The sequence below is a fragment of the Panthera tigris genome, chromosome B1 (genome assembly GCF_018350195.1).
Source record: "Panthera tigris isolate Pti1 chromosome B1, P.tigris_Pti1_mat1.1, whole genome shotgun sequence".
Lineage (NCBI taxonomy): Eukaryota > Metazoa > Chordata > Mammalia > Carnivora > Felidae > Panthera > Panthera tigris.
In genome coordinates this window covers 32,507,186-32,534,653 of record NC_056663.1, presented here as the reverse complement: position 1 = coordinate 32,534,653, position 27,468 = coordinate 32,507,186, and the positions used below count along the sequence as shown (strand labels likewise).

Here is a 27,468-nt window from a genome sequence, read left to right as displayed (position 1 = left end):
GAGGGGTAGAGGTTCTACGTGCTTACTGCATAGACAGCAGGCCAGCTCAGTGGAAAGCTCTAGACTGGCACCCATCCAAAAAAAAAGGGCTCTACTGTGGGGCTCCAATGTTGCGTTGAGTATGATTTGAGCAAGCCACGCCTCTTTGGACCTCACATTTCCCCTCTAGAACGTGAGAGGGCCCAAGTAGATGACCCTTTGCAGCTTTAAACATTTTGATGCCCATTCACTAAGGAAGCATTTGAGAACAGAATCTCACTGAACTCAACCCTGGCCATTTTGGCCTGGGAACTGACACTTCCTATTGTCTTCCCTTCCACCAGACCATGTGGATCGAAAGGACCACGTATACGACTGCGTATACCTTTCCTGGCATCCTCAAGTGGTTTGAAGTCAAACAGATTTCAACGGTGAGTCATTTGGAATCGGAATTCAGAAAATTCTTTTGTGTCTCCAAATATAATAAGGGCCTTTGTTAAGTGCCCCTCCGGTTCTCACTAGGCTGGCCAGCCTCCTCTGGCCAACTTTTGTTTTCCAAAAGAGAAATAAAAGGCATGCTTGTGTAATAAAACTCCTCTGTAAAACTGATGTTACAAACCAACCCTAAAGGTCACTCACAGTGAATGACTCTTTTATGACCAAATGAGTCTTGTCTCCTCATAATCCCACCAAGCGCCCCAAACCATTTTCAGAACGTCTCCTTGGAGTTTCCTGCCAATCAGATTCTTCTCTCCCAAAACATTTCCTCTTCTTTCATTCGTGGCTGATCACATCTACCAGTCCCCCCACGCTCTCCCTTCTCCAGCACTCCCAAAGCTGACCCTTTTGTCTTCTTAATATTTATTAAATCTGTTTGTTTTTTCCAGCTCTCCTACTACTGTACCCTGTTTTAGTCCCTCGTTCATCTCTGGTGGAAAAAGCCCCCTCATTGGCCTCCTGCTTGGGCCTTCACAGGCTTGTTTTCCACACTGTCTCAGGGTTTGAGTTTCCACAGTGGAAAGCTGACCGTATCATTCTCATGCTTAAAACCTTGCCGTGGCTCCCCAGTGCCTAGAGCATAAAGCCCCTGCTCCTTAGGACACACATGCAGAATCTTTGTGACTCGGTTCTGCCACCTCATCTCTTCAGGAATCTTCTGGAACTAAACTGCTCATTCCATGCTATTTCAGCCCTCCTTGATGATGCAGCGTTTTCCCTGCCCAAAGTGCTACTTCTCAACCTAACTAACTCCCACTGAAATTCAGTTAGGTACCTGCTTCGCCAGGAAGCCATCTCTGAAACTCCCAATTGGGATTAGATGCCCTTTCTCTGTGCCCCGTTGCAACCCGGGTTTATTTCTTTACATTTTTTTTTTTTTAACGTTTATTTATTATTGAGAGACAGAGCATGAGCATGGGAGGGGCAGAGAGAGAGGAAGACACAGACTCTGAAGCAGGCTCCAGGCTCCGAGCTGTCAGCACAGAGCCCGACGCGGGGGTCGAACTCACAAACCACGAGATCATGACCTGAGCCAAAGTCGGACGCTTAACCGACTGAGCCACCCAGGCGCCCCAACCCGAGTTTATTTCTAACAAGTTACTACCATGCTTACATGTCTTGAGATGCCACTAAAACCGTAGGCTCCTCCCCGCCATGAATTCTGTCTTAATCACTTTTGTGACTGTAGAGCATAGCCCGGTACTTGGCATGAAATACACTTTGAGGAAATATATCCTGAACAAATCTGAACGGAAATCCGATGTCTTCCATGCCACTAGTAATAATATCGCTATCCCTCAAGTGTGAATATGATTTTTGGGCAGAGACTTTTGGAATCAGGCTGTGGTAGGAGGTCATTTGTCTGGCAGTGGCTAAAATGAAGAACGCGGGTTTTCTTGAAACCTGGCTTTGAACACTTGCCCACAGGAATTGCTTGAACCTATATTGAATCTTATTTCATTTTCGTCCCAGATTCAGCTTGGATACTCTTTTTTAATTTTAATGTTTATTTTGAGACAGAAAGAGCACGTGTGAGCAGGAGGGGCAGAGAGAGGGAGAGAGAGAGAGAACCCCAAATGGGCTTTGCACGATTAGCACGGAGCCCGGGGGCAGGGCTCGATCTCACAAACCATGAGATCGTGACCTGAGCCAAAATCAAGAATCAGACGCTTAACGGAGCCACCCAGGTGACCCCAGCTTGGATATTCTAATACATCCCGTTATTTCTGGCTGCTTCTGACCGCAGAACCCATACTAAGGTGACTTAGGTATGGTTTGAATGCATGGCTTCCAAAACTTACCTTTGCTTGTGGCAGAAACATCGAGCCCCTTGCCAGTGAACTTTTGGGACGTTGCAGAAGTATCTTGGATCAGATATCCTGCTACTCTCTTGTCACTTATCTTCTCAGAAATATCTGAGGAAGCTTTGCCTAAAAGTAGCTTTGCCATCATTATTACATCTGCCTTTTTTTTTCCCCCAGATTTCTGGTAGACCTTTTGCCCCGAGAAATTATCACTACTATAGCTCTAATTTTTAGGTCATCCTTGTACTTTCTAAGGACATTTTAAGTAGTTTACTTCACAACTTAGCAAGACCATTTCAAGTAAGTGTGGGATCCAAATAGACATAACCTTGACAAGTACAACTTTACTGTTTTATAGCCTGGTGAGAATTTTAAACTTTTTATTTTTTTTAAAAACTTTTTTTTTTAAATGTTTTATTTGTTTTTGAGACAGAGAGAGACAGAGCATGAACAGGGGAGGGGCAGAGAGAGAGGGAGACACAGAATCTGAAGCAGGCTCCAGGCTCTGAGCTGTCAGCACAGAGCCCGACGCGGGGCTCGAACTCACGGACCGCGAGATCGTGACCTGACCCGAAGTCGGATGCTCAACCGACTGAGCCACCCAGGCGCCCCGAACTTTAAACCTTTTAAAAGGAACACTTAGGGGGTGCCTGAGTTAAGCGTCTGACTCTTCATTCCGGCTCAAGACATGATCTCACAGTTCGTGAGTTCGAGTCCCACATCAGGCTCTGCACTGAGCACACGGAGCCTGCTTAGGATTCTCTCTTCCTCTCTCTGTCCCCAGCCTCTCAAAATAAATAAATAAATATTTTTAAAAATAAAATGAGAGGAACACTTAGGATTTTTTCAAAACTTGCTGTGAATTCACAAAATGCCCTTTCACTCCCTTGTCCACTATCGCAGGAGGAAATCAGTCCCCTGGAGAATGCCATAGAAACCATGGAACTCACCAATGAGAAGATCAGCAACTGTGTTCAACAACATGCCTGGGACCGGGCCCTCTCTGTGCATCCTCTCTCCATGCTGCTCAGTGGCATCGTAGACCCGGCTGTCATGGGGGGATACTCCAACTATGAAAAGGTGGGCTGGGCCCTGGAATCCCCACTGAATCCCATGTCATTCCGTGCCTCTCGCCCTGTGGCTCTGTGCGGCTGGTGCATTAGTTTCTTACGACTTGGCTGAGAGAGTTTTTCACTGTGCCCTTTTTACGAATGAGCAAATGAAATTAATGAAAAGCTGATCCCTGACCTCACACCTCCTAGAGATCCTCAGCAGCTCAGGCAGGGTTGGGCCACTGCCTGATAAAGAGTCACTGACAGATCAATCTAATACACCATCTCTGGTTGATTTACCTGTTGTTCCCTCTCCCTTTCTCCACCGAGAAGTAGAAAGCTTACAGGCGGCCCCAGAGGTAAAGATGCTCTAGAACTGAAGAAGCACCCGTGCGAAAGGCAGAACTGTGCTCTATCTAAAATTGGCTTCTAGGGGCACCTGGGTGGCTCAGTCGGTTAAGCGTCCGACTTCGGCTCAGGTCATGATCTCGCAGCTCATGGGTTGGAGCCCTGCCTCAGGAACTGTGCTGACAGCTCAGACCCTGGAGCCTGCTTTGGATTCTGTGTCTCCCTCTCTGCCTCTCCCCCACCCACACTCTGTCTCTGTCTCTCTCTCTAAAATAAACATTAAAAAAATTTTTGTTTACCGGAGTTAATGTATCCAACACGTAAAAAAACATGCAATTAATGGAGGCAAGATTTTTAATTATTCACTATGTTTCCAGTGGCTAAGTAATTTTGGAGTCCTCTTGCTGAATATAAACAAACATTTGGCTACTACGCTCCTGCGGAGTAGCCGGGAGAGTGAGTGGAAAGAAAAGGAGATGAACGAGAAGGGCGAGTGGTTATTAGGTGGGCTGATTCTGTTATTTCCATTTATACACAAAGTCCTGAGAAGACCAGGGGCTTTAGAATCAGTCACTCATGTGACCCAATCCCGGCTTCCCATTGGCCACCGTGTGCCCTCGGGTGAGATATGTCACCTCTTTGAGCCCCAAGCTTCGTACGTGAAAAAATGAGGAAAATGCCTACCACGCAGAAGCGGCTGGACGCTTATCTTGTATATAAGGAACATCGCAGAACACTTGCCTTATAGCTGAGGCTTGATCAGTGTTGACTTCTTCCTGTCTCCTGTCTGCTTGGAGACAAAGGTGATCTGAACGGGCAGTGCCCTGCGGCTGTTGCTATAACAATCTTCTTTTTTCTCCTTTCCCTTCAACCTTTCAGCCTTCAGAATCACTACACCTAGCAGCTGGGAAAGACGCAACACCAGAGATCAGTTCGTGTTTGCCCGTGCTTAGTGTTGATAATAACCTCCAGTGTTATCATGGAATTCAATACAAAACTAGGATCCAGAATATAATCCTTTTTTTTTTTTTTTATAACGTTGTAAGGATTGTGGTGGGTTTTTGTGTCCTGTAAACTATCTAGTACTAATTTCGATGTGCTTTTGCAAGTGTTGTTTTTTTTACAGAATGGCCCTGTTCGAATTCAAATTCGTATATGCCAGTAATCTGTGAATAGTACGTAATTTCATATGAAGTTTTTTCCAATGTCAGAGACTTCTAATTTAAAAAAAATTTTAAAGGGGAAGTTGGTTACGTACACAGATTTCAAGACTTTTAAAAATACTAAATTGCACTTTTAATTAATATGGTATGCGTTTGTATATTTTGAAGCGTAAGAAAAAAGGTAAATTCCTTGATCGCCATGACCCCCACGGCAATTAATTTGGGGAATCTATCATCACCTACCAATACAGGTGACCTATCTTAAAGCAGCCCATTAATCACTGCCGTAATTCATCAGCCCTTTTCTCTCGCAAGGCAGGACTCTTCGAAAAAAAACTGAATTTCAGGGCACTCTGCTCCAGCGGTCCTTGACTCAACCAATGTTCTGGGAATCTCAGTGCCTTTTATCTTACATCAAAAAATCGTCTTTAACTTTTGAAGATTCAAACTGCTTCTCTTTGGAGGGTGAAAGTGGATGAAGATTAAAGCCATACTACTTTTTCATTCATTTCTCCCTAACTATGAATCTGGCTACAGCGTGTGTTCTCCAGATGTGCTGTCCTGCTTCCTGTTTGTGATACTCAGCCCGCATATATTTATAGCCCTTGTGGTGTTAGTTTGCTAGGGCCGCTGGGACAAAGGCACAAACAGGGTGACTTAAAACACAGTCCCGGAGCCCAGTAACCTGAAATCCGGCATCAGCAGGGTTGGTGCCTTCTGAGGGCTGTGAGGAAAGATCTGTTCCCTGCCTCTCTCCTAGCTTCTTTTTTTAAAAAAAAATTTAAATGTTTTATTTATTATTTTTGAGAGAGAGCGAGAAGTGGGGCAGGGGCAGAGAGAGAAGGAGACACAGAATCGGAAGCAGGCTCCAGGCTCTGAGCTGTCAGCACAGAGCCCAACACGGGGCTCGAACCCATGAACCGTGAGATCATGACCTGAGCCGAAGTTGGACCGACTGAGCCACCCAGGCGCCCCAGCCTCTCTCCTAGCTTCTGAGGGGTTGCTGGCAACCTTTGGCTCCCCTTATCCCTCTTCACACAGCGTTCTCCCAGTGTCCAACCTTCCCCTTTCTATAAGGGCATCAGATACGTGGAATCGATGGTTCGTCCTACTCCACTGTGACTCCACTCTGACACTCCATGGTGACCATAACTACATCTTCAATAATCCTCTTTCTAACTAAGGTCACATTCTGAGGTACCGGGGCTAGGACTTCAACATAGGAATTGGGGCGGGGAGGAAGCCAGTGTTCAACCCGTAACATCTTCACGCAAGGTTGAATTTGAACACGCTCTATGTTCCATACCAAATGGGCTGGTCGCTGATCACTTTTTTTTTGCTGTTTTTTTTTTTTTTTTAAACTGTATCCTGTAGTTTCAGGAGCTCTTGAGTCTACCTACAGGTTGAGGTGACTTCCATAGTATTGGAACAGAAGAGTGAGGGGAACTTTGAGGGTTGGTCTTTGAAAGCACTCTCAGAAATGATGGCTATGGTACAAGGAAAAAAAAAGTTTTCCTGTTTTGACTTTGTTAGAAATGTTCACCACAGGCTTTTTAATTTTTTTTCCTCATTCTGTCTTGTTTTATTTTATTTCTTAGTGTTTTCTTCCTTTATTTATTTGAAAGAGAGAGAGAAAGTGCGAGCAGGGGACGGGCCCAGGGAGAGGGGGACAGAAGTTTCGAAGCAGACTCTGCACTGTGAGCGCAGAGCCAGATGTGGGGCTCTAACCCATGAACCGCAAGATCATGACCTGAGCCCAAGTCAGACGCCTAACCAACCGAGCCACCCAGGCACCCCAATTTTGTCTTTGAAAATGGTCTGTTCTGTAACATCTATGATTATAGTTTGAGTTTGGGTTTTGTTTCACTATTAGAGGGACTTTGCCCTTGGGACCACGAATGTTGATTGACAGTGTTACATGTGACATAGTTTTGACATACAATAAGACGCAACGCAAACTGCATTTAATATTTACGAGACATTTTTGTGTGCATTTAATATTTACGAAACATTGTCCTCAAAAGAGCCTTCTGGATCGATGAGAACTAAGAAGGTGTGGATATTTATCTTCCCTCAGTATAGGGGGGAAAATGTGATACAGCTTATAGCAGCAGGAAAACTATCAGGCATATCCAGCCTGTTAGTTTTTTGCTTTTTCCTTTATAATATCCGTGCACTTAATCTACTGAACAGCCTTCAGATATTGGCATTGGCATTGGTCCTTGGGGCAAGTTCTTTCAATGAATGCCAGTCTGCTGTGCTGCTGATTATTTAGTTTGTGCCCTTGTGTGTGTCTGGTGATTGTTGAGAAGGTGCTTGGATTAGGCATTGCCCAATTTCAGAAAGACCGCAAAAGAGCACATACCTTTAGAACCGTCCACGGTGGCAGAAGGGCTGTCCCAGGTAAGGAAGGAGGATTGCCTTAGTCATTTCTGGTTTGTCAGCTAGAACAAGACATTTGTCCCCCTTCCAGGCTCCCCTCCCCTCCCTCTAGGGTCAAATACACAGATGGGAACGTGTTCTAATTAATACTCTCCATGGGCGCCTGGGTGGCTCAGTCGGTTGAGCGTCCGACTTCGGCTCAGGTCACGATCTCCCGGTCCGTGAGTTCGAGCCCCGCGTCGGGCTCTGGGCTGATGGCTCAGAGCCTGGAGCCTGCTTCCGATTCTGTGTCTCCCTCTCTCTCTGCCCCTCCCCCGTTCATGCTCTGTCTCTCTGTCTCAAAAATAAATAAATGTTTAAAAAAAATTTTTTTTAATACTCTCCTGTGCCCCGTTTTTAGGCTTTTTTTACGGAGAAGTACTTGCAGGAGCATCCAGAAGACCAGGAGAAGATTGAGCTGCTGAAGCGACTGATAGCATTGCAGGTGTGCTCCTAGCGACATGTATGGCCAGACAGCGCTCGCTCGCTCGCGCTCTCTCTCTCTGTCTCTACTTTAGTGACCAGTGAGAGAAAATGCAGCCATCCCACCCAGTCTAGCAGTGGCTTATCCACAGACGTGCTCCCCGGCTCGGGAGGGTTTGCCTTTTCTGTCAGCCCTTCCCCAGTCGCGGGCCTGCTTGTATCCTTGTCTATTTCTCTGAGCCCTTGACCCCAGGGTGGCCGGTGCCCAAGCCCTACACTGACACGTAGCTTTCTCATTCGATACGTGCTGTGTCTACGAGCTTACCTGTCCACCTTCACCCCCATCCCTCCCCAGCCTCCCAATCTGAAAAAAATCCCCTTTCCTAAACCGTGTCTCCTTCGTTTCATGCCCCTTCTTCCCAGATGCCCCTGCTGACGGAGGGGATCCGCATCCACGGGGAGAAGCTGACAGAGCAGCTAAAGCCACTGCATGACCGGTTGTCGTCTTGTTTCCGGGAGCTCAAGGAAAAAGTGGAAAAGCTCTACGGCGTTATAACACTGGTAGGCTTTGTCTAAGGAGCCCGTTGACTTTCTCAGCCTCTTTACCGGTTATGATGTTGATCAGGTTTTCAGTTGCCAGATGAGTCCAAATAGCAGAGGTGTGGCAGGAAAACACGGGGGACGGGTCTGGAGAAGACGTGATGTGCTGTTGGTGACCTTCCGCAGTTGACATACTAGATAGGGGTTCTCGGACTTGAGTGACCGTCCGAACCACCTGGAAGGCTTACGAAAACACAAATCGCTGGGCCACATCTCCAGAGCTTCCGATTCAGGAGGTCTAGGGTGGGGTGCCCAAGGGTTTGCATTTCTTTCTTTCTTTCTTTCTTTTTTTTTAATTTTTTTTTAAACGTTTATTTATTATTGAGAGACAGAGAGAGATAGAGCATGAGCAGGGGAGGGGCAGAGAGAGGAGGAGAGACAGAATCCGCAGCAGGCTCCGGGCTCTGAGCTGTCAGCCCAGAGCCAGACGTGGGGTGCTAGACTCACAAACCGCAAGACCATGACCTGCGCCGAAGTCGGACGCTTAACCTACTGAGCCACCCAGGCACCCCGAGGGTTTGCATTTCTAACGTGCTCCCAGTGGGTGCTGATCCTGCTGGTCTGGGACATAGTGTCCCGGGGCACTCTACTAGCATTTGGGAGCATGGCTGGTCCCAGATGCTGGTTATTACTGTCCCGTTTAGCCCAATTCTTAGTGTTTTTCCTAGCCTTTGTTCCTTTTTTATTTTGACGAAAAGTTGACATTGTTCGCACCCCTGAAGGGGAGAAAGAATCGTGAAGTTCATTTTGCAATGCAGATAGTGATTTCGTCATTTGTTCCGACAGTTCTGACACATCTCTCCCCACAGTGTTTTTGTGCCCGAGAAGTTGGGTGGATTGATGCGCGCGCTCAATAAGCTTTTCTCCCTGGGGCACATGGCTGATTCAGTCAGGAGAGCGTGCGACTCTTGGTCTTGGGATCATGAGTTCAAGCCCCACACTGGGCATAAAGATTACTTAATAAAAAATAAATAATACCTAATTTTTCTCTGCAACAATCGATTGCATGCCTGGATCCAGCTTCATTTTTTCTGCTCTTTTTAATGAGAGTTCGTTCACCTTGCTCTCTTTAACTGTCTTACTCTTGAACTCCGATTTTCCGATTCTCTTTCCTTGAATCAAAGCTCTGCATTTCTTTCCGTGTAGTCCTGTCTGCCGTTCCCACACCTCCACTGCCGCTACCTTTTTTCTCCTGAGCGTCTTTGTAATCGTTGCTTTCAGTCATCCAGGGGTTCGGTTGTGCCTAACTTCCTAGCCTACCACCACTTAAGAGCTTTCTTCTCGGAACATTTGTCTTTTATGTAAGTTCCAAGGGGAAGGATGTGACTTACACCTATTTAAGTCGTTTTTATTAGATCCAGGCCAGTATTGGCATGCAAATTTGATATGGTGGCCAATTGGGGCGATCAGTCCTACTGAAGACATCTCTTAATGATAGTAAATTGATGCTCCTTTACTTAAGAAAGATTCACCATTTTTTTTCCTCATTCTGTCATAAGTGTCAGGTCTACAGTATCATCTGAAAGTTTCTATTAGGCCAGTATTTTACCTTTTTAGCGGCTGAAAGAAGATAAACTGGAGGAACCAGAGAAGCAGACAGAGGGTTTTGCTATTCCTGGGGGGGGGGGGGTAATGAACAGCTCGGTTTTTCTTCTCACATGGCTGACAACAAATTATGGGGAATTCTCCTCTAAGTCTTAGAAACAGGGTAGATTTAACCTAATTGTGCTCATAATTAAGAATATAAGTATTTGCAGGGTGCCCGGTGGCTCCGTCAGTTAAGCATCCAACTCTGGATTTTCGCACAGGTCATGATCTCGTGTTTTGTGAGTTCGAGCCCCGTGCCTGCTTCTGCACTGACAGCACGGAGCCTGCTTCGGATCCTCTCCCTCCCTCTCATTCTCTGCCCCTCCCCTGATCAGCGCTCATTCCGTCCCCCGCCCCCCACCAGCCCCTGTCTCTATCTCTCTCTCAATAAATAAACTTAAAAAAAATAGAATATAAGTATTTGCAGTATTTAACAGCTGAGGCAGCAGTGGGTGCCAGCCGATACAAATGGCACTTGTCACAAACAGATGGGGAGCTGCACCAGTTCCTATGGGCTGAATTCCAGGTCTGCTAACCACGAGATGTTCTGCGTTCCCCAGCCACCCAACTTGACTGAGCGGAAACAAAGCCGCACGGGATCCATTGTACTACCCTACATCATGTCGTCTACGCTGCGGAGATTGTCCATCACCTCGGTGACTTCCTCTGTGATTTCCACCTCTTCTAACTCATCCGATAATGCTCCTTCCAGACCGGGATCTGATGGGTAAGAGTTTGATTTTTAATTGCCAGGGGAGGCGAGGGGGGATTATCTCCTTACTAACCTTTGCCTTTTGTCACCAAAGGGAGACTTGGTCAATGTAGATGCGTCATCCTTATGAGGGAAATAATCTGGAGTATGCGGTTAGAATCCTGTATACCATTCCCGTCGCCTTCCTCATGAGGAAGATCATTATTTACATACTTTCCATATTATTTACATAACGATAATAGTTAAGAAAAAAAGGGATGATCATCACCTATAATCCTATCACATCCTATCAGCCACCCTATCACATTCTGAATTATTTTTTGTTCATATTAACTTATAGTCATTGTTTGAGTGTCTTTCCACCTGAATCCGTTTTCAAAAGTCATCTTAAAATTTACATTTATGTTATACATTGGCAATATAATGACATGGTATGAAACTCCAAGGCACTAGAGGGATATGTCGGGAGGCATCACCCATCAGTCCTTAACTCCTGTCCTACCAGTACCGCTCTCCTGAGGCAAGTGGTGTTGGCCTGCAGGACCCTGGTGCCTTTCCAAGCTCTTTGGACACACACGAGCAATACCTAAATATATGTTCTTCCCCGCACTTTCTGCTTATATTCAATGGAAACATAGAATTCTTTCTTTACCTTGCTCTTTTCACTTACTGTGTCTTGAAAATCCTTCTGTTTCAGAACGTAAAGGGCCTTGTCTTTTCTCTGAGCTGCAGGCATCCTGTGGTATGTCTGCATCAGGATACATTCCACGGGTGTCTATGGATGGATGCTTAGTTGACCCCAGTCTTTTACTGTCGCAGCAGTGGGGCAATGACTCACCTTAAAAATAATTTATTTCGCAAATACACAAGTATATCCGTGTGAGAGAAATTCCAGAAGTGAACTCGCTTTGTCGAACATATATAGTTGCAGTTTTCAAAATTATTCCTGAACTGACTTCCGTAGACATAGACCAATTTGCAGGCCCCCCAGCAATATATAAGGGCACCCCATCACCCCCACCTGGCCTCCAGATTGTGTATTATCAGGCGTTTTAATTTTTTGCCAGTTTGGTAAGTGGAGAGTATTTTCCTGGTATAGGATTTTGGTTTGGTTTTCTTTCTCTTGTTTTGTACGAAGCTGAGTTTTTTCATTTTTTAGTAGCTGTATTTTATTTTCTGTGAACTATGGTCAAGTATTTGGGGTACACTTTTCTGTTGTGTTTTCTTTGTTCTGAGAGTTGAAATACATCTTCCAATTTCTCCTTTCTCTTTTGACTTTGTTTCTAATTTCTCATTTAGTTGTGCTGACATTTTTTAATAAAAACAAACAATTAAAAATTTTTTTAATAAAAAAAACAAATTAATGTTTGATTTTATGACTTCTGGGTTGTATATCATAATTAAAGGCCTTCCCCATTCTCAGGCTACAAAAAAATTTTTTTAAGTTTCACTATTCACCACTATATCTGTGATTCTTTGAAATTTATTCTAGTATAAAGTGTGAGGTATGAAGTTAACTCTTTTTTTGGCTATACAGCGACCCTTTTCTCCCTATAACATTTTTTCCTCTACTGATTTGAAATGTCAGCCTAATTAAAAAATGAAATTCCTAGATGTTCTTTAGTCTACTTGTAGACTTTTCCCCCCATTTCTTTGATCTCCCTATATGTTTATGAACTAGTACTAGGTAGCTTTAATTACTGTAGATTTAAAAGGCTTTTACTTTTGAATAGTCCTTTTCAGAATCTATCTAGCTAGTTTTACTCATGCTCGCTTTTGCATTAACTTGTCTAGAATCCCATGGCTATTTTTACTGAGATCATGTTAAATTTCTGGACTAACTTTGGGAGGATTGATGGCTTTTGACACTGAGCCTTTCTTGCCAAAATCATGGAAGTGCCCTTCCATACGTTCAAATTTAAAATATTTTATAGGGATGAATTTATAATTGCATTCTTTCTGTTTAAAAATACTATTTAAAAATATTTTACTAATTATATAACTCGTATATATACACGTAGAAATTTTTCAAAGTACTAGGAACTTAAGAGAAAAATGCTTATTATGTCATCACTCAGAAGTAACCACCGTTAACGGTTACCTATATAAAATTTAAAAAAGCATATGTACATTTGATACAATTGGAAAAGCCTTGTGCATACCATTATGTGACGTGCTGCTTAATTTAATGTACATGATGAGTCTTTAACAACATTATGTATTTTAGAGTTAAATGTAAGTCCAGTTGACTCAACGTTTCATCTTAAATTTGTAATTCTGTATTGTAATAATTATACCACAAAAATACCCTGTCTGAACGGCCCCTCCCTGGAAATCACGTGTTTAATATTTCCTAAATTATCTATCAGTCCTTTTCCACTGACAGATATTGTTACATAGTTGCAGCTATAGCACATAGTTTGGTAAATTGCTTTTTCTCCTTTATTATTTTATTATAAGCATTTTCCATGTTGCTGTGTTATTTTATTATCATCTTCGATGGCTATTAACCATTGCATCCCATGAATGTGCCCTAATTAATCCTCCCCCTACTATAGAATATTTAAGCTGTATCGTTATTTCTAAACAGGTAATCATCAAAGTTCATCATAAATTTAATATGAAAACATTTAGCTTATATCAATATAAAGTGCATTTCGATTATTAAGAATTGTACCAAACACGTGTACTTACAGCTTTCTGGTTATTTAGGATACAGTCTCCTATCACTTCTTGGCCTTTTGGTTAAGATCAAGTGTAGGATGCATTTCTAGAAGTATACATTACCTAGTCAGAGGATGCAATTCATTACAATTCTGATGTCAAACAAGTACCAATATGTAATGTCAGACACAATAGAGTACTAGGTATTTGCACTATTGCTAATCCTTAGCATCACTAAATATTAAATAATCCTTGATTCATTGACTTTGTCTCTTCTATGGTTTTTTTCTTTTCACGCCGTAAAGAGACACTAACTACTTCGTGGAAAGCATAGAAGTTCTGTTCAGTAAGATTCTTTTCTTAAATAAACTGTCTCATTCAAAAAAGAAAAGGTTTGAAACAGCTGTTGAAAGTCAAAGACCCCAAGATTGCTGATACCCTAGGGCAGTAAACAGAGAACAGGTGAGCGGGGTCCTTTTCTTGCCATGACCCAGTTTTAAGGTGGATTATTGATCTTGCCCAGATTTCCCCAGTGAGTAAGAAGTCACTGTACTGTTGTCTGACACTTATTTAGGATGTGTCTTTAAAGCACCTCCAACTGATCCTCAGCTAATGACCCCGACTCTCCCCATTACCAATGTTACGTCACAGTATTCATTAACACTTTCATGGGGATTATTGGATGTGATGTCTATAAAGAGCCAGTTCTTTGTTGGTAAGAAGGTAGACTGTATCCATCCTGTTTGGCATATGGGAGGCTTAGGCACAGAAAGAGAATGACTTTTGGGAACCCAGCTCGTGTTAAGGGGAAGCCAGAAGATTTACACAGAAGGCCAACTACGTGCTACCTGCTTAGAGCACGAGCTGAGTCGGGGCCCCAGAACGAAATCGTTTAGAAAAAATTTAATCTTTGATATTTCAGAAAAATCACTGAAGTAACCATTATAAGCAAAAAAATAACACAGACCCTGGGGGACCCCACAGTAGTTATTTTATGGTTTAGTGTGGTTCCTAATGAGGCCCTAGTGAAAACTCACATCTTTGACTGTTGGTCTAGTGACCCTCAGCCTTCAGTGTCAGTCTCTCAGGTGAAGTCATAATTGATTCCATAGAATCTGGGGTGGTTGTTTTCTTTCTCCCTGACCAATTACTGTTTAAGGTGATTTTGTTTCTTTGTTTGATTTGGCTTAGTCGGTTTTAAGAATAATTAGAATCCTGGGGTGCCTGGCTGGCTCAGTCCAAGAGCGTACAACTCTTGATCTCAGTGTCATGAGTTTGAGCCCCATGGGGGTAGAGATTACTTTAAAAAAATAAAATAAAATCTTTAAAAGAAAAATGAACAGTAAGAGTATTTTTTGGAATTTAGTTCTATGATATTTAGTACAGATTCAAGATAAGTAATAATGAGTGGCTTCCCCTTAAATATATGAGCAGTTGAAACAATACCAAAAAATTACAAACCCATGTATGCTGTCTTAAAAAAATAATAATAATAGAAAAGGAGAGAATACTTTGAAATCAGAAAAAGAAACTGCAGTCAACAGGCATTTCCCAGTGACTCCTTACTCAGACTTCCCTGGAACTTTCTTACCCTTTACATTCACAGAGCAAGGCAAACATACTTTGCAGAAAGGTGGACTACATATATCAAAATTTTTAAATGAGGGGCACCTGGGTGACTTAGTTGAGCTTCCGACTCTTGATTTCGACTCAGGTCATGATCCCAGGGTCATGGGATTGAGCCCCATGTTGACCTACTTGGGATTCATTCTCTCTCTGTCTCTCTCCCTCCCTCCCTCTCTCCCTCTCTTCCTCTCTCTCTCTCTCTCTCTCTCTCTCTCTCTCTTGCGTGCGCGCTTTCTCTCTCACCCTCTGCCCCTCCCCGCCCTTTGCACACTCTCTCTCTCTAAAAAAAAATAAAATAAAATTTTTATTAAAAATTTTTAAATGATTTAAGAAGCATATCAACCAAACAGAGTGAATCCTGTTTGGGATCTTGATTCAAGCAAACCACTAACAAAAATTTATGAGAAATGTAAACAATGGATACTTGATGAAATTAAGGAATTATTTCATTTTGTAGCCCTGATGATGGGAGTGTACTTATGTTATGCAGTAAGTCCTTGCCTGACTGAGGTATATACTAAAATACTTATAGATGGAATGATACGCCATCTAAGAATCGTTTCCAAATGATCCAGTGAGGGGCTCAGAATGTGACTTAGGTGGGCGTAAGAAACTAGATTGGCCATGAGTTATCATTATTGACACTGAGTGATATATACATGGGAATTTATTATATATTCTCTTCTCTTTTTTATATGTTTGAAATTTTCTGTAATAAAATGTGAACAAGTCTTTGCCCCCTCCAAATACCTTGTCTTAATATTTATATATTTAATAGCTAGTGACACTAACTTTTTAACATTATTTGGGTTTCTGTTTTCATGAAATACCTATTTATATCCTTTGAAAATTTTTAAAAATTGGGGCGCCTGGGTGGCTCGGTCAGTTGAGTGTCCGACTTCGGCTCAGGTCGTGATCTCACCACGCGTGGGTTCAAGCCCCGCGTCAGGCTCTGTGCTGACAGCTCAGAGCCTGGAGCCTGCTTCGAATTCTGCATCTCCCTCTCTCTCTGCCCTTCCCCCACTCACACTCTGTGTCTTTCTCTCTCAACAATAAAAATAAACAATAAAAAAAATATGAAAAGTTTAAAAAATTGAACTCATATTTTTCTTTTTGGTTTATAGAAGTTTCTTATATATTAAAGATATTTGGCACCTAAAATATGTCCAGCAAATAGTTTTAGTTGACTGATGATGCTTTCTGCCAAATGAAAGCCTTTATTATTATTTTTTTTAATTATTTTATTTTATTTTATTTTATTTTATTTTATTTTATTTTATTTTATTTATTTATTTTTTGAGACAGAGAGAGACAGAGCATGAACAAGGGAGGGTCAGAGAGAGAGGGAGACACAGAATCTGAAGCAGGCTCCAGGCTCTGAGCTGTCAGCACAGAGCCCGACGCGGGGCTCGAACTCACAGACTGTGAGATCGTGACCTGAGCTGAAGTCAGACGCTTAACCGACTGAGCCACTCAGGCATCCCCATTATTATTTTTTTTAATACTAATAGCTCGTAGCTGTTTCTGTGTTGTCTTATTTCATACCACAGCTTTTGTGTGTGTGTGTTTTATGGACTTTATTTTTTTGGAGCTTTTTTTTTTTTATGATTTATTTTATTTTTTAGAGTGAGAGACAGTACATAAGTGGGGGAGGGGGAGGGAGGAAATCAGGGGGGGAGAGAGAGAGAGAATCTTAAAGCAGGCTCCACACTTAGCACAGAGCCTAAGGCAGGGCTCCATCCCAGGATCATGAGATCATGACCTGAGCTGAAATCAAGAGTGGGACTCAACCAACTGAGCCACCCAGGCGCCCCTTAGAGCCGTTGTAAATTCACAGCAAGATTAAGAAGAAAGCAGAGATTTCCCAGTAAAGTGTCCTCCCACACTGGCCCAGCCCCCAATATCATCAACATCCCCCACCAGAGTGGTATATTTGTTACCACTGAGGAATGCACACTGACACATCATAATCATCCAAAGTCCATAGTTTACCTTAGAGTTCCCTCTTGGTGTTGTAGTTCTGTGGGTTTGGACAGATGTATCATGTGTAATAACATGCGTTCACCATCGTAATATCAGACAGAATGATGTCACTGCTCTAAAAATCCTCTGTGCTCTGCCTGTTCATCCCTCCAAACTTTCTATTTTTATGGAGCAAAATCTATCAATTTTTAATCAAACCAAGGCTTACTAAATACCCATTCAGAAGCCAGAAGCAATACCCATCATAAAAGGTAAAATATCTTTTTTAACCCTGCTTGTTTTTACATTATCCCATAGTCATTCCCTCTGTCCCTGTCTCCCCCCAACGCCAACTCCACTGTGGGAGAGTAGGTTGCATACGTGCTGTTTTAAGAACAATCATATCGTCTTCCAGAAGTCCAGCCCATACGTTCAGGAAATCTCTCATCGATACAATACTTTAAGCTCTAACCCATATTCCTCTTCTGTCAGTGGTCCCACCAATGTCTTTTATACTTAGCAACATCTGGTACAGGATCCAATAAGGATCCCATGTTGAATTTTTTTCTTCTTTAATCTGAAGCAGATTAGCCCCTCCTTATCTTGGCTTTCACACCGTTGACATTTTTGAAGATTACGGACGGGCCAGTTATTTTATAGGATTTCCGTTCATTTGGGAGACTGGGTTTGTCTTATTTTCCCTTGTGCTTAGGGTTCGGGTTATACATTTTTGTATGATGTCGTTTCCTTTTTAGGTATCATATCCAGAAGCACAGTATGTCCCTTTGTCCCCCATTGGTGATGTTAATTGACTGTGTACGTGATGAAGGTTTTGACCATTTTCTTTGCTGTGTACGGTTACTATTTTTCTCCCCTTTGTAGTTAATAAGTAACGTATGGGGAAATATTGTGAGACTGTCCCGTTTCTCGTCAAACTCTTGCTCTCTCTCCGTAGCATTCAATCGGGAATCTTGAATGAATTAGTTGTCACTATGGTTCTTGAAAAACCTGTCACTGTAATAAAACCATTTCAGGAGGACACATATATACTAGGCACTTATTCTAAGCATTTTGCAGTAGCCTCGTGAGGTAGGTACTGTTAATGTCCCCGTTTAACAGATAAGGAAACTGAGGCATGGAAAGATTATCTGCCCAAGATCACTCAAGAAGTAAGTATAGGTAGGATTTCAGCACAGCTGGCTGTCCCTGGGGCATGTGCTATTATCCACTGCAGAGGGCTACTTACTCATCTTTTACTGCATGAATTCTGTCTTTGCTTGTAAATATAATAAGACTTTCTCTTCCTGAGATAAGATGAATATTCAGAGATGTTTTCCTCCTGTACTGTGACGGTTTCATTTCTGTACACATATTGGGATGTTTAATTGGCAATTCGAAATGCACATTTAGAGCCCGAGAAGGAAGTCACAGGTCAAGGTTAGATTGAGGAGGCATAACCCCTGGTCTTTCTGGGGCACATTTTGACTGTCGGGTGGTCAGTGTTTTGTGATTTTGCCCCTGTGCTTGGCCGATAGGTCAATCCTGGAGCCACTCTTGGAGCGCAGAGCTTCGTCAGGTGCCAGAGTTGAAGATCTCCCCCTCAAAGAGGACACGGAGAACCGGATCAGCAAGTTCAAGAGAAAAGACTGGAGCCTGAGCAAGTCCCAGGTCATTGCAGAGAAAGCATCAGAACCTGATCTGATGGTAAAAAAACAAATGAATGAACGAACAAAAACGGGGGGTGGGGCAAGCAAACAAGCAGCAGAGGTTTGCTAGTGCTTTCCCCCGTAGCCGGGCACATCGCCATTCACGTCACAGCTGGGAGTCACCAGGGGGCAGCCCGGCTGCGCCTCCTCAGGACCCAGCAGCCTGTGGCAATGTCAGATCTTAGACTGGGTGAGGGAAGGCACATATGGAGAATCTGGGCATCTAAATCAGTAGTGGTGCAAGACCTTGTACCCACAATGTAAACATGTGGGTTGATGCTTGGAGTTGTGGTTCTCACCACCATGTTCCATGAGTTGGTCCAAACACAGTCCTTTCTCTTCTCTTAACTTTAAAAAAAAAAGAAAAAAAAAAAAAAGGTGCTTTTTTTCTTCATGAGCCACATCAAGGAAGGCAAGACCAGCCTTCCCTGAGAATCAAGATGGCTCATTTCCAACCTAAATAACATAATCCAACTGTGGTCAAAATCAGGTTCATGGCTGGCCAGAAAATAAAGCATGATTCAGTGATTCCCTGTGCTTGTCTTTGCCACGGTCACCACATGGCAGGGCGGCAAGCTCAAGAATGGCTCCTGGAATTGTTCCCTCTAACAGGCAAGATTGTTCAGAGCGTTGATGAGCTCGGCCTTTTTCACCATGAGAATGCTTTGCTGTGTCCCCTCCCCCACCCCCACTAGAGCCCAGCCAGAAAAGCACAAAGGCCAAAGAGTCTCCAGTTGTCGGACAATCGGCTGACGCCATTTCATGGTTCTTCACCTCCTCAGTCAACACCCTTGAGCCCGCCTCCACTCACTCCTAAAGCTACCAGGACCCTAAGTAAGTTTCATATAGAGATAGATAGAGAGATGTAGCTGTATCCTTTATATCTGTTTTAGTAGGAAATAGAGTATGTTTATGGATCTGGGCAATTTTTAGCCAGAACAGCCACTGTTCTGTATATGAGATTATTATAAAGTTGATTCATTCTGTGGTGGGTGGTATAGGACAATCAAGAGTTTGAGAAGAAGTGTTTGGGTTGTTGGGACTCATTAACCTTCTCTGTATAGTGACCCAGAGGGTCTCACTACTCCATTTCCAGTTGTGAAGGTATAAATGAGATAGAGTCAGATGGGGACCAGACAGGAAGCAAGTAACTTACAAACCATTGGGTCGATATCCCTGTACTTTGTATAGGAAAGGATCCCCAAAAAGGACAAGAAATAGACCTGTTCTCTATACCATTTACAGTCAGGCCTGGGGAATCAGCAATAACACAGTGCCTGAGAAGAATGACAAGGTATCCTTGGTAAAAAGAATGGAGGAGTAAATCATTGTGCCACATGGGACATAATAGTCAATCAAGAGTTAGAGATAATTAGGTTAAGGTTTCCTGGAGGAAATGGATATGGCACCGTTCAAATGATAAAACTAAGACAGTTCAGTCCAATTTAACCAATACTTACCGACCAGTTACTTTGTGACATTTTTTCCTGAGCCCTTGGGAAATATCAGAGAATAGAGCAACACCATAAGTTCTAGAAAATGTCTTTATCTCCAGCGTAATAGTAAAAACCCTGAACAAAAAATGGGATTTTTACTTCAGAACTTCGTGTGAAGCCTTCTGGTGAGTAAACGGCACTACATGTGTCATGTATGGGGCAAGAGATCTTTTCCATTCTGGCCACAGAAACCATAGCCTATGATCTTAGCCTTTCGATTGACCAGGTTGAGGTGGTAAAATGGCAAGCAGAGGTTCTATAAGATGCCTTGATGAATTCTTCTCTCTGCCTTCATCTACTTGTAACATTTCTAGGCTCGCCATCTTTGCAGACAGATGGGCTGATGACTACTGGTGTCCCGCCTCCCCCTCCCCCCAAAAGCAAGCCCTATGAGAGCGGCCAGAGGAACTCCACAGAGGTAGGGAACACCGGCCGGCCCTGGGGTCAGAGAACACCACTCGTGGGAATGGTGGGTCGGTTTTCCAAGCTTTTTACTGGGCAGGTTTCCCGGAGATGTGTCACTCTCATCAACTCTTGATTCATTCCTGAAACCATAAAAACAGGGGAGTTTGCAGTGGGAAGTAATGAAACCCAAGTAGACTTTTTCATCAGACTGAAGGCAGAGGTGTTCTCTGTACGTCACTGTGGGCACAGGCGAGTGACCTAAGACGTGAGTTCTGGCTCACATTTGAAGAGTTTACTCCTTCTGAGTGAACGCAATGACCTCTGATGAGTTTCCTTTGTTCATTCAACAAATATTTATTGAGTACCTACCGTAGATGTGCCAAGAGCCCTAGTGTTGGGGACATAACATTTTGGTGAATATCTGATAACTCAGAGAGGACAGGGGAGGATAAATCAGTCTTCTTTCCCTTCTTGCCTGTGTAGACAAACTCAGATCAGTTAGAAGCTAAAGCACAATGTCAGAAAAGTGGCGGAGAAGGCAGGTTAGGAAAAAAGGGAAGACTCATTTGGTTCTTGTTGTGTCTGTTCCCTCAGATTGCTCCCCCACTGCCCATCAGAAGAGAAGCCAAAGTCCCACCCCCACCACCTCCAAAAACTCGGAAATCTGGCTTGCTTTCTTCTGAGCCTGGATCCCAATAAGGATCTTGTCCCCCTCTCTCTCTCTGGAACTCCTGAACACCTTGAACACCTGATGCCTGAGAGGTGAAACTGTCCTCACTCCCTGGGGCCCCTTGCCGACCACCTTTCCTGATCCGGGGTCAGGTTCACCAGCTCCGAACGGGTTGGTCTTCGAAAGGCTTCTCTTTGATAGAAGCCTAAGGCCACGCCGCCTCTCCTCCATTCCACGTGGAATTCTAAAATTGGCCGTGTCCTGTGTGTCTCTCAAAAGAGAGATCTCCCTCACCACTATTAAACTCAGCCTCCAGTGCAGAGCCACTGAGGCCTACAGAAGCCTGGATAAGTTCTTCTGGGGTGATGGCGGAGCACCCCAGGAACCTACTCTTTGGAAGGATTTCTTGCGTCGCTTCTGAGAAACTATGCTTGAGACTTCGTTTTCTCACGTGGGCACATCGTGTCCCGAGTGACATTGGAAGCTACCCACCTCAAGGACTTCAGTAGCCGAAATAATCCTATCTTTCTGATGTCTGCTGTGTCTCCTTTGAGGAAAAGAATGTCTTTGTCATGAAGATTGGCTACCTTCACGTGTGGATAGTTATCATTGTTGAAAAAACATGGACTCCACCGTGAGGTCTGAGCTCCTGCACCACCAACCCCCCTTCCCCGCCACGTGTGGCACGGGAAAGCTGCCCCCACCCCCTCCCAGGAGCCCCTCATGCTCCCGATTAACGGCCCTCGGCACAAGGCAGTAACTCCTTCCCGCTACAGACTCACTTGAAGCTCTTTCTTTTGCACAGTTTCTTGTCCTGTTATCTCCTTTGAGCTCAAATCACGGGACAGAAGGGCCTTAGAAGCCCCAGGTTCAACAGCTTCCCTTCCAGATCCCATTTGGACGGCTCAGCAGCCCCTCTCTGCAACCTGATTTTACCCTGGAGAATACAGTGCAATATCTCCCTTTGATTATTTATTCCTCGTGATTGTGGAATTAATTCGATTACATGCCTATGGTACTAATGTCAGTGCTCCTTTCCGAAGAAGAAAATGGGGTGATTTCGATGGTCAAATATTCCATACACACACACATCAACAACCACACAAGGCTAAAGGCGTTTTGAGCTAGAAGGGCCTTCAGGGTCATACAGACAACCCCCTCGTGTTGTCGAAAAGGAAATTGAGGCTCAACACAGAAAGTCTGACTACACATGCTCACTAATAACCCAGCTTGCTGATTGAGGCTCTCTCCCCAGATAGCGCCTGGATCGAGAAGACGGCCCTGACAAACTCCATGATGATAGCTATCCCTAGTCGGAACAACAGTGGAAATGTCCCAGATATTTCTATCCTACTTGGGTGTTGATGACAAAGTGGAAAACTTGTGGTGGATCCCCGAGGTCAGCCTATAGGGAAACTCACCAGACCCCCTTCCACAACCAGGCCCAATCCCCTTCCCCGCCGCGGTAGAGAGAGGAGAGAGAGATTTCACCCCCGGGATTTGCTTGCCTGCCTCTTGGTGGGCCTGTTTCCCACGCCACCCCTTTGAGGAGAGACATACTAATTCTTCACAGAGTCAGGAACGGATAAACCTTCTGCGACGTGGCCAGCATCACTCAGGCAAACTAGTGTAAGAGTGCATTTAAAAGAGGTGAGGAAAAGGTCGTGCTTCACCCCTACTCAGGAGAGCCTATACGGGGGTCAAATAGAACCTGGGCTTTGGAAGGAAACCATCTCATTTCAGACCATCCCAACTATGTCGTCCATTAACTTGGAGACTCCCTCCAAGTGTCTGAAATCCTCTGAGCGTTCGTTTCTTTTACCTGTCGAAACAGGGATAATACCACACAGGTGAGGTTCCCGAGAGGTCGACTCTGTGACGCAGTAGGTGCGAAATGGCCCTTTCTTGTCTCTCCTGGCCCCGAGTAAGATCTGGAATTCGCCACCAGCGAACAGCACGTATATTTTTTTCCCCCAACGTAATTGGGAACGTGAGTGCAAATTAGCTGTGCACATACGGCCCCTTTTGCAAAGATGGCACCTTTTGGAGTAATTATTTATGACCAAAGAAGAAGCGGTAATAACCGGAAAGGATATTAGCGGAAAGAACGCAGGAGAACAAAGAGAAGGAATGGAAAGTTTATACTGGGCTTCTGTGGAGCCCAGAGCAGCTTCTGAGACGTTGCCTCGCAGACTGGCTAGCGGGGACCTGTAGGCCTCACTCACCGTATTTTTCAAGCTGCCTTTAAAAAGAGAAAGATGTAAAGTGAGTCACAAAAAAATACCAAGCCTCAAGCAGGTCCCTTCAGAGTAGCGCAAGCGAGTTCTGCGGTGTGGTTTTTGAGGAGAGGCTGGGGAAATCCGACACACCCAGTGCCCTTTTTCAATAGTCTGGCTTTCCATATGATTCCCCTTCCACACTAATGGAAATACTGGGTCTCTGCTGCCTGAATAGGAAGGATTCTAGGTAATGAAGTGAATCACAGATTACAGGGAACATTGGAAGTTTTATTTCCTTTGGGAAACCATTGGGTCAGAAAAAGTCACGTCGGACAAAAGATCATAAATAATACCTGTCCTACAGAAGAAATGCCGTACGATTACCTTACATATAGGAGAGATGAGGGGCTGGGAATAAAAGGGGGAAGAGCTGGCCTTTATTTTCCTTGATAAGAACTCTGCAGTATTGAACGACGTTGGAAGTAGCCCCCCTCCCCCCCAAACCGTCACAACCTTTGTGGATATTAGTTTATGGGGGTTTTTTCAATCCCTTCTTTTGTCTCGGTTCCGGTGACTTGTCTTCCTTTGAGTTTGTTTTTCTCTTTCAAGAATTGAAAACTATTGTTCAACATTTATTAATCTTTCACTGAATGCCCGACGCCATACGAAACCCTCGGGCAGTGGCAGTTCGCTGTGTTCAATGGGGACAGCCTAGTATACAGACTGTGTCGTACCGTGGGGTTGGCAAGACGGTGGGATGAGAGGAAAGCGAAACCTTAAATAAGGCTGCTGGGTCACGGGCCCCTCCCTCCTCTGCCTTCACACCTGGATTCCAGAATTGGTGTCATTTTTTCCCATCAGGGAGACTCATGAAAAATGCCACCACCCCGCACATCCCTAAGACAAATGAGATAAAGCAGGATCCGAGGTAGCAGTCTACCTTTGTTAACGTTTTCCAAGCTTCGGGAAGCTTCCCCTTCCGCCGGCGCCCAGATTATGGGGTGATTTCTTCCTTTAAAATTGAGACATGACTTAACGTACGTATGGTCACATGCACAGATCTCAGGGGTACAGATGGATGAAACTTTACATAGGTGTATACCGTGTCACCAGACCACATCCAGCACCCCAGAATGTCCCCTCGTGTCCATGCTGTCCTGCAAAAGGCATCTGGAAGGCCTTTGACATTTGTCCCTTCCTTCCTCTCGCTTCTCGGATAGAATGAAAAAAGCAGGGAAACTGCCCCCCATCAACACAAAACAGGACAGAAAAGACCATGTATCTTTCGGCAAGTCAATTTGTAGTCAGTTCCTGGGCCCCAATTTCTTCATGTAAAACAAAGATACTTATTTGAGGCTGCGTGATTTTTAGAATCCTTTCGGCTCTAGCTTTCTTTGATTCTAAGTGAACGAGAAAGAGAGAGAACCTAAAGGAAACGACGTTTCTGTACAACAGCTTTTAGGTCCGTGCACCATTGACCAAGTGGGATTTGAAAATTGGTTGGAAAAGGTAAGTTCCTCTTGGGGTGGGTTGAGAGTGGAACTACCAGTTTTAATCTACAAAATGAAAAAGATAGTTTTCCTTTTAAGTTGATGATTTCAGGCTGATTCTTACAGTCCAGCCAAAGCCGGTCTCCCACACATGCTGCCTAAACTCCTCTATTAGTCCAGTTTTGTGAGTTGTTCATGCAAACTTTGTCAAAGGCTCTGTTGCCAGGATTTTATAAACTAGTTGGTTTTCAAACATGGCCCGTTAGGGAGATGTGCATTGAAGTAGCAAAATTTTGTTCAGATTTGCTGTTATTTATTTTTTAAATTAAAAACGGAAATGTATTTTGAAGTTTATTGTGTTTAGTTTGTTATTGCCTTTATGGTAAAGAAACAAAATCATTCCTGGGCTTTTCTTTATTGACACCTCCTTCGCGACACATCACACCCAGTCCCTGTGGGCGCCTTTTGTTTAGACTCGTGCTGTGGGGTCATGGAGTCATCTTTGCCTGGAAGCAATAAAACCTGCAGACCATTTGGTTCTCCCCCCTCCATCCATCCCTTTGCCATTGGAGCTGATGGCTTCTGACAACAATTCGTTTATAAGATGGGTTCTGTTTCTTCATTCATTCGCTTGCAGAGTTGAAGGGAAGTAAAAGGAGTAGCTAATATCTTACTTGGGAAGGATAGGACCCAATTCTGAAACTGGATTGAACCTTAGTATCACCTAAGAAGAGGCTGTACCGCAGGGCAATTAAATCAATTTCTAAGAGAGGGGCGTATGACCCAGGCACCATATTCCTTTAAAATCTCTCCCTGCTGGGGCGCCTGGGGAGCTCAGTAGGTTAAGCGTCCGACTCCTGATTTCAGCTCAGGTCATGATCTCCTGGTTTGTGAGTTCGAGGCCCTCACTGGGCTCTGTGCTGAGAGCACAGCACCTGCTTGGGATTCTCTGTCTCCCTCTTTCCTCCTCCCCTGCTTGTGCTCTGTCTCCCTCTCAAAATAACTAAACTTTAAAAAATAAATCAATAAAATCTCCCCCATGGTATTCCAGCATTAGGTCAAGGCTGAACACCACTACCTTAGAGAAAACAACAACTTGAAAAAAAATCGGTGTCCAAAAATGGATGTTCACTGCTTCGACTCCCTGCTGGTGGTGGGTCACGTTGGAGAGAGGGGGCAGCCACACTTCAGTTAGAATAGCCACCCTGGGGGTGCCTGGGTGGCTCAGTCGGTTATGCGTCCGACTTCAGCTCAGGTCACGATCTCGCGGTCCGTGAGTTCGAGCCCCGCGTCGGGCTCTGGGCTGATGGCTCAGAGCCTGGAGCCTGCTTCCGATTCTGTGTCTCCCTCTCTCTCTGCCCCTCCCCCGTTCGTGCTCTGTCTCTCTCTGTCTCAAAAATAATAAATAAACGTTAAAAAAAAAAAAAAAAAAAGAATAGCCACCCTATTTTAAGTCCTGGGCTTATGCCTAAGTTTTTTTTTTCTTTTAAGAAAATGTCTCAGTACTTTTAACCATTTGCCATCTAGTGCGTTTTAGAGCAATAACGCTCCACTCTGTACATAAGCAGCCATGGCATGTTCAATATGCAAATGGTTTGGGCCCCCCAAGACTGAATCACCAAGCCTGGGAAATCTTTTTGGGTGTAGGGTCTCCAGAGAGAAATACTACTTTAGGGGCACCTGGGTGGCTCCGTCAGACGTCCGACTCTTCGTTCCAGCAGAGGTCATGATTGCGTGGTTTGTGGGATCGAGCCCCTTCATCGGCGGACTCTGTGCTGACAGCATGGAGAATGTTTGGGATTCTCTCTCTCTCACTCTCTCCCTCTCTCTCTGCCCCTCCCTGCTCCCAGGCTTTCTCTCTCTCTCAAAACAAACAAAAAAATCTTTAGAGCATTGTCCACTGTCAAAATTTATAGGGGTGCCTGGGTGGCTCAGTGGTTGAGCATCCAACTTGAGCTCATGGAGGCCACCGCGGTTTATGAGTTCGAGCCCCAGGTCGGGCTTTGTGCTGACAGCTTAGAGCCTGGAGCCTGCTTTGAATTCTGTGTCTCCCTCTCCCTCTGCCCCTTCCCTGCTCATGCTCTCTCTCTCGAAGATAAACACTTTTAAAAAATTATAAATGCCCTTGTCTCATGCGGTGATTGCTGGCTTTTCCCCAGTTATTGTTGGAAGACTAAACCCTTGGCGAAAATGGCTAATCTTCAAGCCGCTCCTTTTGGTAAACACTTAAAGCCGTATCTATTTGAGAACTTCTCTCGTCAAAGAGAGCGTTTGGTATGGTTCCCCACTCTTCATTTGGGAAGGCTTCTTTTGGAAGCAGCATTGATGAGGTCGTGGGTTGTTCAGATCCAGGAAGATGTTTAAAATGTTCATAAAGAGGTCATCTTTGCTCTCCTCGTCCCTAGGCATTGGGCCATTTGAGAACCAAATACCCAACGTGTTCAGGGGAGTCACAAGCCACCGAGCTCATGAGCATCTCTGTAGCCCATTCAGGGAAGCCCACAGCTGCCCGCAAAGAAATTGCCCAAAGACAAGCCTTGGCAAAGAAAAGCCGAGACTCCAAACAGGACGTAAAAACGAAGGGGCAGGGCGCCTGGGTGGCACAGTCGGTGAAGTGTCTGGCTCTTAATTTCGCCTCGGGT

The 27,468-nt window shown here is 44.3% G+C and overlaps 1 protein-coding gene across 1 annotated transcript in view; it reads left to right on the top strand.

The window, feature by feature from the left end:
- DOCK5 (dedicator of cytokinesis 5) overlaps positions 1 to 24,207 on the top strand; it is a 218,722-nt gene extending 194,515 nt beyond the window's left edge. Inside the window, exons 44-52 of the mRNA XM_042983204.1 lie at positions 324 to 410; positions 3,186 to 3,362; positions 7,628 to 7,711; positions 8,113 to 8,250; positions 10,437 to 10,603; positions 18,376 to 18,544; positions 19,242 to 19,380; positions 20,357 to 20,460; positions 21,042 to 24,207. Coding sequence (XP_042839138.1) covers positions 324 to 410; positions 3,186 to 3,362; positions 7,628 to 7,711; positions 8,113 to 8,250; positions 10,437 to 10,603; positions 18,376 to 18,544; positions 19,242 to 19,380; positions 20,357 to 20,460; positions 21,042 to 21,146 — 1,170 coding nt within the window. The 3' untranslated portion in view covers positions 21,147 to 24,207. The remainder of the gene's footprint in view (positions 1 to 323; positions 411 to 3,185; positions 3,363 to 7,627; positions 7,712 to 8,112; positions 8,251 to 10,436; positions 10,604 to 18,375; positions 18,545 to 19,241; positions 19,381 to 20,356; positions 20,461 to 21,041) is intronic.
- Positions 24,208 to 27,468: the final 3,261 nt, after the last annotated feature.